The following is a 19,614-nucleotide window of genomic DNA, read 5'->3' on the forward strand; positions in this document are numbered from 1 at the left end:
AACGGGGAAGAGGCTTATTTTTAAAGCATATTGATTGCATAAGTTACTATAGAAAAGAAATATTAAAGTCTGTTCTGATTACCTCCCAGGAGCATATAAGTCTAAAATGAGTCCATAGATGAGTGTTTTGAATGCTTACCACTCCTTACCCTCTACAAATATATACATTTGGTATAAATATATAAATAAATAAATATAAATATTTGATAAACGAATTATTTAAAATATTGATATATATACCAGTGCCATATAAATACCTTACGCAAATGTCTATACATGTTAATGTGCATACATATAAATACTTTCTGCAAATGTATATCTGTATATATATGCATTATATATGTGCACTTCAATACCACATACAAATAAAAGTTGGTCATATTTTTAAAAGTGTATCCGTTGGAGAGGACTGAGCTAATGACCGTCAGCCAAGGGTACATCTAACCTGGCTTGGGTTTCTTTCAGATTCAAACTCAGATGACTTTGACCCTGCTTCCACCAAGAGCAAGTATGACTCTCTGGATTTCGATAGTTTACTGAAGGAAGCTCAGAGAAGCTTGCGCAGGTAACATGTTCCCTGGCTGAGGATGACAGAGGGACAGTGAATACCTCACGGGACAGCGTGTCTTTCCCTAACAGACTATTGCAAGTCCGACTTAGGAATTTCTCCTGCTTTACACTCTCTGTACAAAACAAAACAAAACAAAACAAAACAACAACAATACAAGAAGAACAACAACAATGGTTTACATGAACACAGCTGCTGAAGAGGCAAGAGACAGAATGGATGTCCAGTAAGCACATGTTTATTCCTGGTGTCAGTTTCGCTTTCCCTGAGTCTCTTGGTGATGGAGTGTATGTTTGTGCGTGTGCGTGTGCGTGTGTGTGTGTGTGTGTGTGTGTGTTTGCCTGGTTTGGGGGAAGTCTGTATGTACAGGTGGGGACTGGGGGCACCTGACCAGAGCTTGCAAAGGCAAACCACTTCAAATGGCAGCAGTTCCATGAAGACACACTTAAAACCTAGAACTTCAAAATGTTCCTATTCTATTCAAAAGGAAAAAAAAATGCGTAAATTCAAAAGGAAAGAAAACTAACCAACCAACCACAAGCCACCCTAAAATGACAGCCACTGACGTCTGGGCATCAGCCTCCGTACTCTGTTTTTTTAAGAAAGTACAGAATCAACTTGAAGCAAGCTTTCTCTCGTAACATAACAATTATATGACAATCCCGAAGAAACCGCAGGTTCTGTAGAACTAATATCCTTTCTCTCTTTCTCTCTCTTTCTCTTTCTCTCTCTGCCTCTTCTTTTTTTCCTTTTTCCTTTTGCCATGGAATCTGGGTGGGAGAGGATACTGCAGGCACCGGAATGCTAAACTTTCCTAACATTTTGAAGTTCCTGTAGTTCGTCCTTTATCCTGACACCCATGTAAATGTCCAAAATGTTGATCTTCCACTGCAAATTTCAAAAGCCTTGTCAATGGTCAAGCTTGCAGCTTGCTCAGCGGTCCTTTCTGAGGAGCGAGCACGGTGTTACATTACTAATGAGAGTTGGGTAGAACTCTCTGGAATGTGTTCAGATAGTGTAATGGCTACATTCTCTGACGTAGTTAAGTATTTGCAGATGTTAAATGGAGTATTTTTATTTTGTGTACATACTATTATACAATGATGTTCTTTTTTTGTTACAGCTATGCACTGTAAATGCAGCCTTCTTTTCCAAACTGCTAAATTTTTCTTAATCAAGAGTATTCAAATGTACTTATGAGGTGAAACAATTACTGTACACTAACATATTTAGAAGCTGAACTTACCGCTTATATATATTTGATTGTTTAAAAAAAAAAGGACAGTGTGTGTGTCCGTTGAGTGCAGCGACAACAAATTGATGCTTTTTGCACAACCATCCCTTCTTAGGTGAGCTTTGATCTAAGCATCTTGTCAAAAAATATCCTAGTCCCCTAAAGGTATTAACCACTTATGCGATATTTTTCCACATTTTCTTGTTGCTTGTTTTTCTTTGAAGTTTTATACACTGGATTTGTTAGGGGAATGAAATTTTCTCATCTAAAATTTTTCTAGAAGATATCATGATTTTATGTAAAGTCTCTCAATGGGTAACCATTAAGAAATGTTTTTATTTTCTCTATCAACAGTAGTTTTGAAACTAGAGGTCAAAAATCTTTTTAAAATGCTGTTTTGTTTTAATTTTTGTGATTTTAATTTGATACAAAATGCTGAGGTAATAATTACAGTATGATTTTTACAATAATTAATGTGTGTCTGAAGACTATCTTTGAAGCCAGTATCTCTTTCCCTTGGCAGAGTATGATGATGGTATTTATCTGTATTTTTTATAGTTATGCATCCTGTATAAATACTGATATTTCATTCCTTTGTTTACTAAAGAGACATATTTATCAGTTGCAGATAGCCTATTTATTATAAATTATGAGATGATGAAAATAATAAAGCCAGTGGAAATTTTCTACCTAGGATGCATGGCAATTGTCAGGTTGGGGTTTAAGTGTTTCATTTGGGAAATTCAGCTTTTGCAGAAGCAGTGTTTCTACTTGCACTAGCATGGCCTCTGACGTGACCATGATGTTGTTCTTGATGACATTGCTTCTGCTAAATTCAATAAAAAACTTCAGAAAAACCTCCATTTTTGAGCATCAGGATTTCCTCTGAGTGTGGAGCCCCTGGAATGGAAGTCGCTAAAGTTTGGAGTGTGTATTCAAGTTTCTAAATTGAGATTCGATTACAGTTTGGCCAACATGACTTTTCTGGAAGACACGATATACCTACTTCTTAATCCTTAATCCTTCTTTTCCTTTCTCTCGACCCACAAGATCTTATCAAATGGATTTAACCCACCCCCCCACCCCGGCCGATGCAGCTAATTTTGACAGCTGCATTCATTTATCACCAGCATATTGTGTTCTGAGTGAATCCACTGTCTGTCCTGTCGGATGCTTGCTTGGTTTTTTGGCTTCTTCTTTCTAAGTAGATAGAAAGCAATAAGATACTATGAAATAAAAGAACTTGTTCACAGGTTCTGCGTTACGACAGTAACACATCTTTAACCCGCCTAATTCTTGTCGTTCTGTAGGTTAAATGCAGGTATTTTAACTCTGTGTGAACGCCAAACTAAAGTTTACAGTCTTTCTTTCTGAATTTTGAGTATCTTCTGTTGTAGAATAAGAATAAAAAAAAGACTATTAAGAGCAATAAATTATTTTTAAGAAATTGATATTTAGTAAATCATATTATGTGTTTAAGGACCAGATGTGTTCTCTATTTTGCCTTTAAATTTTTGTGATCCAAGTTTAAATCCATTCTCCTTTTTGCCCTGGATTGTTGACATGAGTGAAATATTTGGTTTCTTTTCTTACCTATCAAAAGACAACACTACAGATTTCATGATGGGGGTGACTTTATCCCCTCTTCTGGCCTGACAAATACTGTTACCATGAAGATAGTTTTCCTCCATGGACTTCAAATTACATCTAAAAGCAGTGTAGAGGGAGAATCAATAAACCCTCCGAACAAAGCTTTTGTATCTTATGCAGACACTGTGGGTAACCCATCAAAATGTAAACTGTGTTTCTTTTATTTTTGTTTTTAATTTTTTTTTCTGAGAGAATATTTCAAATGAATACATGCACCCCATCATCCCTGGAGGCAAATTTCAGCATAGATCTGTAGGATTTTTAGATGACCCCGGGCCATTGCCTTCATGCTGTGGTAAGTACCACATCTTCAATTTTGGTAACTGAACTGGTGCTTTAGAAATGTGGGTTTTTTGTTTTTTTTTTAAAGAGATGTAGCAGAATAATTCTTCCAGTGTAGCAAAACCAATTTTTGCTAAACGACTCCGAGAACAACGGTTGGGCTGTCAACATTCAAAGCAGCAGAGAGGGAACTTTGCACTATTGGGGTGTGATGGTTGGGTCAGTTGGAAAAAAAAAAAAGGAAACCTTTTCATGCCTTTAGATGTGAGCTTACAGTAGGTAATGATTATGTGTCCTTTTTTGATGGCTGTAACGAGAACTTCAATCACTGTAGTCTAAGACCTGATCTATAGATGACCTAGAATAGCCATGTAATATAATGTGATGATTCTAAATTTGTACCTATGTGACAGACATTTTCAATAATGTGAACTGCTGATTTGATGGAGCTATTTAAGATTTGTAGGTGAAAGTGTAACACTGTTGGTTGAACTATGCTGAAGAGGGAAAGTGAGCGATTAGTTGAGCCCTTGCCGGGCTTTTTTTTTCCACCTGCCAATTCTACATGTATTGTTGTGGTTTTATTCATTGTATGAAAATTCCTGTGATTTTTTTTTTTAAATGTGCAGTACACATCAGCCTCACTGAGCTAATAAAGGGAAACGAATGTTTCAAATCTACTTCTGCTTTTCTTATTTATCGTAACCAAACTCCTGGCATGTTTCTCAGATCAGTACACATTACTGGCTTATTATTATTCTATTTCCTCTCTGGATCTCCCTCCCCCTCCCCCTCTTTTCCATATTCATGGATGGATTTCAGCTCTAAGGTAACGTGCACCTTCTGTATTTTAGCTTGTCTCCTTTCAAACAGCAAAGGCGGACGTGGTGATTTCTATAATAAGAAGTGACGTGGGGCTTTATCAAATGGATGAGCTCTGTTTTTGTACTTAACCCTGGAAAGTGTGAATTTTAAGTCCAAGCCATTGCCTCTAGTGAGAAACCTGCTAAATATTCAGCTTAGGAAGCAATTTGACTATAATGGACTGAATATTTTTTGAAGACTTGTAACAGAATGCACCTCCCCGCTCCTCCGTCATATGTAAGTCATCAGGTTAAATATGGGAGAAGCTGATAGACAGCTGCTGATAATGACTTACTGTCAGGATGTCCCCTGTGCCTCATAGGCGACTGGTGGTCCTTGTGACCGAGAAGCCAGAGAATACATTATTAGCGCTCTGTCCTCCCCCGATTTCAGATAGTAGTCCCCATGCCCAACCGCTTACACTGCAAGATTCAGCATAAACCTAGCAATAGGAAAGGGGGCTAAATATATCCCAGCCCCTGGCCCCCTTTCTCCTACAGAAAAAAAAATGTTCGTGATTACTGGAAACGTGAAAGAGCAATGAATAGTGCGCTGAAATCTGCTAAAGGACGCAAGAGGCACTTCCCATGACTCCGTTTCTATTTGATACCGCTGTGAGACTTGCCAATAACTTTATCAAAATAGAAAGGAAAAACCTACCATTTATCAGTAACCTAAAATGAAAAAGGATATGAAAACAAATGTATGTATGTATATGTGTGACTGAAACATTATGCTGTACATCAGAAATTGACAACATTGTAAACTGACTACACTACAATAAAAAAGGCACAAAAAATAAAACAAAACAAAAATTAATGATTAAGAGCAAAAAAAAAAAAAAAAATCTACCGTTATCTTGCCCAAATACTTCATTCATCTACAGCTGTGGGTTCTAAGAACTCCTGAGATTCAGTGGATAAGCCTCAGATCCTAACTTATTTCCACTGGAGCTTAAACTGTATAGGACTTTTTAATTTAATTTAATTTAATTTAAATTTGGGAGGAAGTAAGCAGGTTTATTTATTTATTCTTAGAGGAGGTACTGGGGATTGAAACCAGGACCTCATGCATGCTAAACCTGTACTCTACCATTTGAGCTATACCATCCCCCACCGTATAGAACATTTTTAGTCTTCTGGCTGGAATTAGAAAGGGCAATAGAATAATAAAAGTCTTTTGAGGGTAAAGAGGGATTTTTAAGAAAAAAAAAAAAAGTAGTAGCCGCTAGTCTTGTACAGGAACATCCTGATTAGAGACAAAGGATTCATTTGATGTTGTCCTCAAACATTAAATCACTTCCATCCTTGATGATACTAATGGTGAAATAATTATTGAAACCAAAATTAGGCTGACAAAATAAGTGAACACTGGATATGAACAGTTTATTTAAAAGGAGCTTGTTTCAATTCAGAAGTCCTCCACACTAAATCTGTTTAAAGTATACAATGTGATATTCAAAATTCTTTTTCAGCGTTGCCAGTTTTCACTGTCGCATTATTTAGCTAACCATTGGATGTATTTTACAGCTCTAAGAGCGTTAGTGTACTCATTTGACACTAGTGTTACTAGCTACACAGTTGTAACTCAGTATTAATTACAAAATATTTTAACCAAGGCGTCCCTTTTTGCAATATTTACTTGTATTAATCTTACATTCTGCCATTCTTTCTTGCGATTCCTTGTTTTCAAACACATGATACACTATTATAAATCAATCTTCGCGCTTTATCAAACAGCAGAGAGTAATAAAGAAGGTCACAGCTCACAGAGGAGCTCCTTGGAGGTTTGTAACATCATGATTTAAATCTCAGAAAGATTTAATCAAACGCTGAATTAATCCCTGGGGGAAAAGATGTTATATAGATTCTATTGATGGGCACAAAGCAGCCTATTTCTTTTCACTGCTCTCTGTTAACATGTTGGGGAAGAGGAACAAAGTTTTTCTGTGGGAAAGAAAATAAGATTTCCTGGGTGGGGGAGGGATAATATGCAATGACCTTTGTGTCAGGTTTCTTCCCTCTCATTCAAGATGGTCCTTTTTATGCCACTTGCCATGATGTTATCTACTCTTTAAGTGTGTGGTGAAGTTAAATGCCCTCCGCCCTCCTGCTCCCCTCCATGCCCCCCTTGTGATTCCAGTAATTCTGCAAAGTCCCCAAAGCTCCACTCCAGTCAAGCATGTGGAATGTGCAGGTCACATGAACTGGTTTCCAAGGCTTCCATTGTAATCAGGTGACTGCCCCGGGGGCAAATTCTCAGCATTCAGGGACACTGGAAACTTGCAGGAAGAAATGACTTTAAAATTCGGGTATTTCTAGGACCAGGTTCTACTGAAAAGTCTAACACTGTTTCTTGATTAGGATATATGCTGAGGACCAGATGCCACCGCCTTCCCATATGCCTCTTTCCTGTCCATAATTCTATAAGATTGTGATATTCCTTTTAACCCTAAAACCATTACTTACCATTGGCTGACTTATAAAAGGGGCAACGTGGAACTAATTGACAAAAGTGAGAGAACTTTTGGAGGAGAAAGCCAAATGACCCTATAATATTTTCATGATTAAATTAAATGAGCATCATTATACATGCACATATGCACACCAAGACATTATTATAATCAAGCACCTTAAAATATGATATTGTTCCAAATTTATGCATATAGCCCTTACTGAAGGCAAGTAGCTAGTGTGATATTTGAATTTGCATATTGACCATTTTCATATATTTTCATATATTAATTTCTTTAGTAGGAAGAAGCTGAACGATTAGGGAAAATCCTGGGGTGATTTAGAAAAAAATATTATGCTTCTGCTCGGTTTTGAACATCGGGAGCACTTGGCAACATTATCTTTTTTTTTTCCCCACATAGTTTTCTGTGATGGATTTCCAACAAGATGACATCCAAGTGAAAGCCGAAATTAAATGGGAAGGAAAGAATGTTAAGTGCTAAAATCCTAAATAGCGTATTAGACTACTTAATTGGAGAGAATTTATTTTTGCCGCTGTTCAGGACTATTGTTGAGCTTCTCTCTAACGATACTAAGTGATGGGGAAAGAAGGGGCTGTAGTAATACAGTTAACGCACAACGCCCTCCAGCTAGTCGTTGAGGGAGTTCGCAGGTACTTTCCTTTGATTGACTTTGGTGGTGTTGAAAATCATTCATATCAATGCTCTCACACTTCGTTTCCAGCCAGGTCTCTGGCTAATTCCAACCAGAGCTTCACAGTGCACTTAAAAGACTTAAAAGAAAATGAGACTGCGCTCGCTTCTAGTTTAACCATTTAGCAGTCTGCAGCTTGATTGCTTTACCCTCTAATCAAGTGACTCACGTTTCGTAGTGCTCAGAGGCACCGCCCTCTGTTTGTTGGTAGGACTATGTGTGCACTGTCCCGGAATGATGATTAATTACTCCACTTCCTAGAGGAGGAAAAGTTGGTAAACGGGTCACACAGAGTGATGCGGCCATGTTACTTTCATGTGAGGTGACTTAATGATCAAGGGCATTGCATGGCCTGATTTTCCTCCAGTTATCTGGCTACGTGGAACAAAACATCCTGGTACTATTCCGTGAGCTGTCTTTCCCAGGGTCAACATCTGAATTGCAGGTCAGACCATTCGGCAGGAGAACGATTGGAGGGAAAGCAAGAATCGGAGCTCACTGCCTCACATCTGGCCTCTGTGTCTGAGGAGGGGAGGTACCTGTGTGTCGGGGCTGACATTTCCCCATTTTTCATGGCAGGAATGGTGGTGTACAAAGGGAGCGTCCACGTACACGCCTGATGAATGAGATAATTCACAGAGAGCTCATAAGAGTTCCTTTGTCACACGGGGCCGGAGTCTCATTGAGCCACGTTCTGCCATGACACACCATGGCAAAGACCAAGACTAGAAAGGTCAGCTGAAGGAAAGAGAAGGAATAAATAGAAGGTTAACCAAACACAATTGAACTTCAGGTACAAAGCAAGGTTTGGACACAGATTCCCCATGGTTTCTTACTTGCCTTTTGTGCCGACTCATTCTATGGGATTATATAAACAAAAGGGGCAATCGTACAGCTCAGCCTGTGGAGCTGTGAATGAGAGATTGCCCTTACAAAGCTGGTTCTATAGGTGTGTGTGTGTGTGGTTCAGTGTTAGCTCAACAGCAGCTGGCCTTGACCCACCTGGCGTTTGCTTGGAGGAGTTATTAAAATTCTGTTGATTGCCTGGGCTACTAGATGGGTGGGAGGCTTTTAGGGATGTCCATAACCATGTTTTTGGATAGAAATTTTCAGTTTATTTTCATGGAACGATTAAAAAAAAAAAAAACTTCCCCTGTGTGCGTACAATAAACAGAGCTCTTCACGTCCCAAGGATGCGGTGCAGAAGATCCCATTTCTTACTTCTGATTCTTTCAGGTTTTCTGTCCCCAGAGTAGCCATCTGCAGCAAGGCAGCTTCACAGACTTCCAGCACTTTGAAGGTTAAACTTGAACCCCTTCAAAATTCATACCTGTTAGATACCATGCAGACATTTGAATTCATGGCATTGGGGTGATTTAAAGGCATTTTTTGCTTTTTTCCCACACTTTTAAAAACTTAGCCTTAACCAACGCCATTTGGGAACTTGATCAGTTTGGAGGCTTCCTGTCTTAGAATTAGGTCTTAGTGGCACCCCTGGCTCTCTCGCTGCTCAGCAGTTTCAACTTGATCTGACACTTCTCTTCTAATATCTTAATTTTCAAGTTAGATGAATTTTTTTGTTGCAGTAAAAGGAGGCTAATGTGAAAACTCTAGCCTCCATTTGAAAGTCCAGCAAATTGAAGGTGCGACTACAACAATGAAGATGATGCTAATGACCGTGATGGTAGCAACTAATATTTACTGTGGGCTTGCAGTCTTGGGGTCACTTTGCTTAACCCTTTATGTGAATTTTCTTAACAAACCCTCCTAACTAAAGAATGGGGCAGGAGTACAGCTATTCTCATCCTGTCGGTGAGGAAGCGGAAGTGCAGAGAAGTAACTGCCAAGATTTGGGTGAAGTCCCGTTGACCCCAAAATTTACTTAATTGACTATTGTGCTATAGATAATGCCTCTACCAATAAAATACCGATGCCCAAAGGGAAGCATTTTTTCATTGGAAGCAATTGCACAGTTTGTGTGGTTTTGCTGTTACCACCTTGTGAGAGCCAGACTGTGCAGACAACGCGTTCATTCCATCCACATTCACTGAACACTTCATATGGGCTGGAAACCTCACCAGGTACTAGGAACAGAAGGGGCTAGTTGCAATACAGTAAGAAAAAATAAACTGTGTATTCACTGTTAGCATCAGCAGGGCACTGGGGTGAGAGAATGTGGGTGTGTGTGTATACATATACATGTGTGTATATGTGTATATATACACCTGACCCTTGAATAACACGGGGGTTAGGAGTGCCTACAACATACACAGTCAAAAATCTGAAAATAACTTTGCAGTCAAGCCTCCATATCCATGGTTCTGCATCACATCATATTTAAAAATCCATATTTAAAAACCCACGTACAGGTGGACACTGGCAGTTCAAATCTGTGTTGCCCAAGGGTCAACTGTATATGTATACATGTATATATGTATTTGTGTGTGTGTGTATATACATGTAAATATGTCTATGTGTGGGCACGTGTGTGTGTGTGTGTTTTATGGGAAATATATTGCTGTATAATGTCTGTGAGGTTGAGGCCAGAGATTCTCATACTTAATGGGCAGGAATGGCAAAGTGCTGTAATCCCGCGGTACACAATTTGATTTAAAAGCCAATCAGCTTTCAGCAAAGTAGACCTCCTCTCTATATTCAAATGACTTTAGAGCTGGTTGACCATTACCACTGAGGTATTCCATCACTGACAACAATCATCAATATTGTACAGCTCTTTATGGTTTTCCAAGCTCTGTTGAAAAGTTTCTGGTTTAAAGCTAGGATTTGTGACAAGCTACAGGCATCTTGACTGGCCATCTTTTGACTGAACACCTCCTATTTCCTGTTTAGTCATTGTTACCTTGAATATCAGCTGGTCATGACAGAGTACCTTCTTAACATTTCTCAGCGGTCTTTGTCTGGCTTTCTCTCTATAGCGCTAACCCCTCTACAGTAAGATCGCTGAGGTAATCAGTCACAAGACACTCACAGGTCGGGTTCATGGGTGGCCTTTGTGGGGTCGTGTTCACGTTGCGTCTGGCACCAGTAGCAGAGAAAAGAGGGCCCGGTTTCTAACACTGCAATATTTGGGCTTCATTTCCAACCCAGTAGCTGAGCTCCACGAGATCAGCTAAAATTATAAAGAGGGAGAGAGGGGTAGTTGATCACGGACTTCGGTCTTTGGAATTCTATGAACCTTAAAAAAATAGTCCAGGGCTTTCGGTCTCCATGGTGAGAGAAAACATTCCAACAAAGGTTTAACAATGGCTGCAAAATAGACATTGTCACAGACTTTTAAAAATGTTTTTAAGCCTCAATTAGAAAACATTTCAAACAGACAGGTAAGTGCATGAAATAATGGAGTAAAACCCTATATATTCACTTCCTAGATTTATGAGATCTTAACATTTTACCCTCTATGCTTAAGATTGCTTTTAAAACTAATCACATCCCCATCTCTTTTCTTCCCCTTCCCTCCTCCGTAGACCTGTCTCCTGCAGTTAGTGTGTTGTTATTCCCATCCATTTCTTTTTCTCTTAACTACATTTCCGTGTATCCAAAAGTAAGATGCGGTATTATTTTGTGTCTTTTGAAAGTTTACATAATGTTCTACTGTATGTATCCTTTCAGCAATTTGCCAGTGGTGCCTTTTAATGCAAATGCAATTAGAACAATTCAGCCTTGCTGTAAGCCAGAAGGAAATCCTTCTTTCCAGGTGTTTGGAGTTGCCATAGCAGCTGCTCCAACTGTCCCAGCTAATCATTCTTCACAGCATTCCTGACATTCATCTTGGTTTCCTATTTATCACTTTGGCTCATGGGTAAGTGCATTTATGCAATATCTTTAAAAGTCTTTGACCCTTGATCCAAACCTTTCTCCTACTTACTGAGTGGTTATGAAGTTGTTCCAAGGGAATAGGAGGTCATAAAATCACAGCTGAAGTTGGAAACCCATACCTAGGTAGGTTTTGGTTTTTTTTTTTAAATGATAGAATGGATTCTGATTTTTCTTCTTTGTTAAGTCAGAGATATTTGCCAGATCCTTAAACTTCCCATTCCCAACATACCTGTGAGTGGTCATGCCCTCTCTAGAGAGGACATTGGGGAGCCCCAGCACTGAAGAAATTATTTCTTGTAATAGTAACCGATTAAACTAGTTACCAGCTGGGGAGCATGTTTCAGCACTTAAGTTAATTGAACTGTTGCAAACGAAATATGATTCTAAATTGTTTCAGTATTCCAAAGCACTTCATGCGTGCAGATAAAAATGAAAAAATATTACCAAATTGGTTTGAAATGTGCAAATCAGGCATATAGCGCTGACATTTAGATCTCTGACCTGATAACTCTGCAGTAGGCACCTTGAAAAACTTTTCGGGCTAATTTTTTTTCGTCTTTTGCTGAGCTCTCCTTTGAAATCCCTGAACCACTACTTGATGCGATATTCAATAAGTGGAAGTCAGGCTGCAATCAGAAAGGGAACTGTCTGCATCAGGGTTTTTCTACCAATTTTCCCAGAAAATAATCTCTTTGTGATTCATTTCATGGGCCAAGTAAGAAAGGAATTGTTGAAAGGAGGTTGGGCTTCATAGAGGAAATGCAGTATTTTTTTTTTTCCTGGGGGAATCTGGTTAGAATTTGGTTTGTGGATCTGTTTGGAAGGCATGGTTCTCCTTGAGGGGGGTGGCCTTTCTGTACTGAGAACCACTGTACACAATCAGTGAATATTTAAATTCAAGAAGGAGGTGGCCCTAAGGTCAGTCTGGATGGCAGAAGATGCTACTTCCCCATCGGGTATGTCCCTTCTCCTTCATGTCTCCCCCATCAGCCAACAAATATAGAGATGCTATTTCATTTCCAGAGCTCTCTGTTGCTATGAGTTTTCCAACTCTCTACACAGATCAGGCCCAGGGCTGGGACTGAATGGGTTGTTTAAGAAGCTTGGATGAGCTGTGAACCTCTTGGCAGGTTAATGAATCATCATGAGTAACAAGTTACGCAAGATTTGTGGCAACTCTTACACCCTCTCCAAGGCTGCCCCTCCCCCTCCCAAAGGAAACTTAAGAGTAAGATGAAGTGAAATATCATATCCACTGACTTCATGGACTCTATTTGAGAAGATAAATAAAACTGAAAGAATTACAGAGTGAATGTCACGATGAGGGTCTTTGAGGACACAATCAAGGATGCTCAGGGTCGCAGAGAGTAAGTCCCTGGCTTCAGGTCACACAGTGGTAGAGTTTGTGTTAGAAAATGGGCTGTCATAGTTGTTTCAGTGACACCACAAGTTGCTGGGCACAGTAAAATATCAGACCATGAACCAGTAACACCCTGCCAAGAACAAGCCCATGCAGAACAGAGTCCATAAGGACAACAGGGATACTGACTGACCAGTCAGGTGTGGCCAAGAAGGGAGGCAGACTCCACCTCAGTACAGATAAGGCAGCTGCACCCATAGTAAGAGTTGAGAGGTTCATGGCAGATTCCTTACTCTAAAATATATCTTCTGTGGCTTAACCAATAGAAGATGGAAATTCAACACTTGGTGATTCTTGTACTTTTGAATTAAACTGAAAGTTCTCTTGGGAAAGATGATAAACTCTGGCCATTACCAGTTCCAGCTCACTGTTGCTCAGATCATTTCAAGATGACAGGTGGCTGTGTCTGATCAAAAGCGAGAGAAGTCTGGATACCAAGGCCCTCACTACCTGGAGGAAGGCTGAAGGGACAATGACACTGGGCGGTCAGAAGGATGTATAGTCAGTGTGTCACTGCCTTCACAGTCATGGTGAAGTTTGAGTGGGTTCCCGGAAGGAGATGTAGTGTTCCTTTATAGTCTCAATATTTAAGGGACTTTCTTTCCCACTTATATAGGCATTCATTAAATATTTATTTAATACCCACTTCAGCTGGACCTGGAAGGGATGAATCGTGTAGTTCTTCCATTTAAGAAACTCCTAAGCAAGTGTGGAGGTTTACACAGTGCTTGACAAGCTTTAGAAAAATGCCTATGTCCCAGACACTGTTTTAGTCACCAAAGTAGCAAAATCAATGAAAGAGAGACCCTGTCCTCAGGCAATTTGCAAATGAATGAATGCACACAATAGAATGAGCAAATAATACAGGAATGTCCCAAGATCTATGGCAACAAATCTGTTACTCATAAGGGAGACGAGACAGTGAAAGCTTCATGGACCTTTATTACAAAAGCTCACCTTGATGTGTGGAGCTAAGCAGCAGAAGAATTCAGAAGTGGTAAGTTTCTCTTTCTCCAGATCTCTCCTTGAGCGGGGAGTGTTCAAGATCTCCCTAATCTGCCTGCTTATGAACACTTGCCATCTTTCATTGACTTGGTTTAAGTGTTACCTTCTCCAGAAGAATTTCCCAGACCTATCTCTCCCCATGTTCTGCCCTAGATTTGTAGAGCTGACTCCATTTTTTTTTAATTGAAGTGTAGTCGATTTACAATGTGTAAATTTCTGGTGCACAGCATAGTGATTTAGTTATATATATGTTCTTTTCCATTATAGGACATTACAAGGTATTGCATATATTCCCTGTGCTAGACTGTAGGACCTTGCTGTCTATCTATTTGGTATATAGTAGGAGTATCTGCAATTCCCAGACTCCCGATTAATCCCTCCCCACCCCTTCCCCCCACCCCATAACTGTAAGTTTGTTTTCTATGTCTATGAGTCTGGCTCCTTCATTTTTATGTCTTCTTCATATACACCTATCACAGCAACCATAATTTCATATTCTAATTTATTAATTTACCTTTGGCCCTTTGAGTTGTCCCACTGACTGGATAAGTGAATAGAAATTGGCAGAATTTTCAGTTTTTGCTAAATGAATCCCCAAATGCCCTGGCTTTGAATCATTTCTGGAAGATTCTTCTTCTCAAGCTCCTATAAGAAGGGCAACTTACGATTCTCGATCTGGGAAAATGATGGCTCAAGCCTTCTCTGAGAAACTGTGTGTAAGGGGTACTCAAACGGTGGCACATTCCCTCTCCTGCTCATTCAAAGAACCACCCCCTGAAACGAGAGTTTGCTGTGACAGTGATGTCTTCACTGGAGGGCGGTCGAGACAAGCTGCCTCCACCTGGTCCACGTGAAGCACGGGCTGCCTTTCCTCAGAGCTTCCTGACTTCGCCCCGCCCAGGCTAGTTCTGGGGGAATCTGTCTGCTGCTTCTGGTTTCTAAACATATTTTGCTTTTCTTTCCTAGCTGCATGGTTTTGATTTTGGATTCCTTGAAGTACACATCACCCAGGCCAATGTTTATGGTTCTTTTACCAAGTGGGAGTTGGGTCAGGCAAGGGGGGGGGACGGTTGCTGATGACTGAGCTGCAGAACCAGCTTCCCCAGGAGCTGGTCATTAATCTAACATTCCGGTTATAGTTTTAGGGGAACTTCTCCAGGGCCACAGAGATTTCTGCTGATCCAAAGGACTTGGGGAAGCTTGTAACTCAGCACAAAAACCCCACCTGAGCTCAAATGGCTGAAGCCAGGAAGGTTTGCTCATGCCTTCCAAATACCTGTCCCCAAAGTCTCAATTCTGCTGTGTCTACGGCCAAATGAATTGTCACATCCGTGTGCATCCCCTACCCAGCAATCTGTTTATCAAGAAAGAAGCCTGTTGTCTCCCAAGTTCTACTTTCCAGGTGACTGATATTAATTAGTTTGCAGCCGGCGCAATTTATCTCTAGCTGAAACCAAAGCAGATGAAAATGCTGTCGTGCAGTAAGATTTCCTTTCTTGAAACGCTGAATGGGATGGAGATATGTATCTGGGAGAACAGGTTTCAGGTGGAGCTTCCATCAGCAGCGCTTTGAAATGCATTGTTAAACTACGGCTGATCTGGGTGAGGAATAAAAATAGCATGTCATATTTTGACTACATTAACTCCTTTCCAACACGAGAGGCTGAGGCCCCTGCACAACGATAGACTTGCTCTGAAAGTAATAAGTGCGGACTCCATTCATAACTCTGGAGCTAGTTCTCAATTATTGGCATTTCTTGAAAGGTATCGCTAATTTCCTCAAAGCTGTGGCTCCACTTCAGAATTCACCTCAGACCCCCCAATGCAGAGAACAAAGCTTTTAAATGAACCTACCTTCCTTTGTATTGTTATTGAGATTACCCCCTAAAATTGTCCCTTCTGGCTAGTTTGCATATGGAGTCAGCACTGGACCCCTGAGACGTTGACCAAAAGAGGTGATTAGGACCACCTGACAGTGAAATAATCGTCTACTGTAGCTGTGTGATCCTAGCAAAGTTATTTCTTTACATTTCTTAGCTTCAGTTTCTTCCATAGAAAATGGGAAAATAAAGCCCGTTTTGCAGGGTTATGACATTTCCTGGGCTAATCTATATAAAAGAACCTGGGAAACAATGAACACACTCCCTTCTCTTCCTAGTGGCCCAAACGGGCAATTGAAATGCCTGCGAAAAAGTGGAAAGCTGTGATGAAATCTGATGTCAAGAGGATACCTTTTTAAATATATATATATATATATATATATTTTTTTTTTCCAATTCCATATACTATTCTAGACAGATTAAGGGAACTGAAAACAACAACACAAAACCTATGGTCAGCTCAGGGCTGCAGAGCTGGTTATAATCACGACCAACTGTATGTTTTTTGAGTGTGTGGTTTACCTCTCCAAGCACCACTTTTCATGTCTCTAAAGTGAAAGGGGCAGATGGCTTCCGGTTCTAACACGCTATGGACATAGAAAAATAGTGCAGTTGCCGCTCATCTTTCTCTTTCCACCCCTGTGGGGTTTTCCTTCTCCTTCTCTTTCATGTTGATATTCCCTTGGCTTTTTCCTTTGGTCGTCTTTCCCTTCTTGATGCATGTTCTCCTTAAGATGTATCCTTGACTACAGTCAGTGACTTCCTGAAGACCATGGAAGACGACTTCCAGATCAGTTTCTCTCGCCCAAATCACTCTCCCAAGCTTCAGACTCACAGACCTACTGGGCATATTCTTTTGAGTTTCTCCTGGAAGTTTAAGAACAATATGTCCCAAACTGAACACATCATCTTGCTCCCTAAAAACTGACTGATAGTCCCTTTTTCAGAGGTGGTCATCAACTCAAACTGTTCCGGCAAAACTCAGGAGTTATCATAAATCCTCCCTCCCTTTCATCACCGAGTCTAATTTCACCAAATCTAAGGTCACCAAGTCTTGTTTATTCTACGTCTTTTAAAGATCGCAACTTGATACTTTTTCATCTTCCTTATTCCAGTTATAACCAATTCCACTGTACCTTCCATTTAGCAAAACAGTGCTTCTAAAACTTGAATTTTATCCTACCGGTTTTGATTTAGAGCCCACTGATAGTTTCACATGGCTCTCTGGAACCAAACACAACTGCATTTGGGTTGAGTGTAAGTTCATCTACGAATGGTACCTACCATTCCCTAAATACTATTTTTTACCAAGCTCTCAACCCCATTCCTGCCCCATACTTCAACTCCACTCTGCCTCCACCTTTGTAGCTTCTAGAATAAACTCTATCATGTTGTCAGAACTTGGCAAAATCTTTTCCCTCGGCTTAGAATGCCCTCCCTCTCCTGCCCTAGCCCTCTCCTGCGTGGTAGAGAGCCCATGCTTTGGGGTACGGCACACCTAAGATCACACCCCTGATCCCGTACTTACAAGCTCTGTAAAGGTAGGCAGGTTATTTATGCTCTCTAAATTTCAGTTGGATCACCTTTAAAATGTAAGTAACAATATCCACTATATAATGATGTTGTAAAGATTAAAGATGGTGCGGTTAGTATGGTATCTGGCACATAAGAACATTCAATAATTGTTAACTAATATTTGTCCTTTACAGCTTGATTCTGAGCTCCTCCTCCTGTGCTGCCAGACCCCTCTCTGCGCCCTGCTCAGGATTTAGCTCCACAATGTCAGGAACAGAGTCTGTTTTGTTCACATTTATTTAGTAATTATCACTGTATCTGACCCACGGCCAGCCCACCATAAAATTAGTCAGTTCCGACAAGATTCAACTCAAATGCTGTTTCTTCAAGGAATTTTTTGTTAAACCTTTAATTTCGGTTAAGTACTTCTCTTAAGTAATAACCTCTGCTTTTACGTTGTTGGCACAGTTTCCCTTTCTTCTCTAGATTCTTGAATTTCTGGAGGACAAAGACTGTGTCATTTATATATTTGAATCCCCAACACCTTTCCCAGATCAATCTAGTAGCACTCAAGAAAAGCTTTTTGAATGAATAAATGGATGGATGAATGATTTATCTCTTCCTTTCTTTGTTTTCCCCTTACCATGCTCCATTTACATTCTGTTTATAAGAATCAGGCAGAGAATACGGGAACTGATGGATGTCGGGTTGGTGAGACCACTCCCTCTCCCGGAGCAGACATCGCAGGCAGCCCCCTGCGTTCTGATGAAATAGTGACAGTGGTACCTGGGTGGGCACATTTCCATCACAAGAGCTTTAGGAAAGCTTTTCCCTTGAGAATGTAGTTTGGTGCAGCCATTATGGAAAACATTATGAGATTCCTTAAAAACCTTAAAATAGACTTACCATTATAATCCAGCAATCCCACTCCTAGGCATATATCCAGAGGAAACTCTAACTTGAAAAGACACATGCACCCCAATATTCATAGCAGCACTATTTACAATAGCCAAGACATGGAAGCAGCCTAAAAGTCCATCACTAGATGATTGGATAAAGAAGTTGTGGCATATATATAACAGAATTCTACTCAGCCATAGAAAAAAATAACATAGTGACATTTGCAGCAACATGGATAGACCTGATGATTATCATACTAAGTGAAGTAAGCCAGAAAGAGAAAGACAAATACCATATGATATCACTTATATGTGGGCTCTAAAAATAATGACACAAATGAACATACTTACAAAACAGAAACAGACTCACAGACATAGAAAACAAACTTATAGTTACCAGGGAGGAAAGGGGATGAGAAGGGATAAATTGGGAGTTCGAGATTTGCAGGTACTAACTACTAAATACAAAATAGATAAACAACAAGGACCTATGATAGAGCACAGGGAACTATATTCAATATCTTGTAGTAACCTATATGAAAAAGAATATCAAAGGGGATATGTGTGTGTATATATATGACTGAAACACTATGCTATACACCAGAAATTAACACAACATTGCAAACCAACTATAATTCAATTAAAAAAAAAAAGAAAAAAAAAGCTTTCCCTTGAGCAAGGACATGAGAACAGCACAGGCGAGCTGGGACCGTGCAGACCTCCCCGAAGGAAGTTTGTAAGGCTGGTGTGTAGGTGAGAGTCCACCCTCCCACTCTGCCCATGGGGTTTAAACAAGAGCCTGGAAGGGTGATGCATTTCTACAGGCTCAGGTGAGAGTGGCTGAGAGATGGTCTGAAAAGGAAGAGCAGACCTCTGTACTCCCCCCCGGGCCATGGCCTCCAAACCACCTTGTAGGCCAGGCAAAACGCCGAGCTGACCCTGATATGCATCGAAATGAAAGGTTTGTCTGCAAATCAGGGAAGAATTCTTTCAGCACCTACAGGACCGGTGCCAGGGAGTTAACATTTGGAAACCTCAGCTCTGTGCCAGGTCGTTGTTGGAAAAGCAGCAGATCTTGGAGCAAATGCCAGGGAGGTACAGAGGGGAAGAAGTGAGGACAAGGACTCCAGGAATTAGCTATTCAAGAATGTTCAAGAAACCGGATAGCTCTTTTCCTTGTCAAAGAGAGAGAAAGAGAGCGAGAGAAGGACGTTCAAAGGAGCATTCATCGGAGCAGGTTGTTCCGAGTTTTGGGGGAATTGGGAGGGCAGATGCTACAAGGTTATTGGAGTC

General features: G+C 40.3%; 1 protein-coding gene across 6 annotated transcripts in view; it reads left to right on the forward strand.

The window, feature by feature from the left end:
* PPARGC1A (PPARG coactivator 1 alpha) overlaps window positions 1-4,414 on the forward strand; it is a 291,472-nt gene extending 287,058 nt beyond the window's left edge. For all 6 annotated transcript variants that reach the window (XM_074349734.1, XM_074349718.1, XM_074349733.1 and 3 more), the window contains one exon: window positions 466-4,414. In XM_074349734.1, coding sequence (XP_074205835.1) covers window positions 466-540 — 75 coding nt within the window. In that variant the 3' untranslated portion in view covers window positions 541-4,414. The remainder of the gene's footprint in view (window positions 1-465) is intronic.
* Window positions 4,415-19,614: the final 15,200 nt, after the last annotated feature.

The sequence above is a fragment of the Camelus bactrianus genome, chromosome 2, assembly GCF_048773025.1.
Source record: "Camelus bactrianus isolate YW-2024 breed Bactrian camel chromosome 2, ASM4877302v1, whole genome shotgun sequence".
Taxonomy (NCBI): domain Eukaryota; kingdom Metazoa; phylum Chordata; class Mammalia; order Artiodactyla; family Camelidae; genus Camelus; species Camelus bactrianus.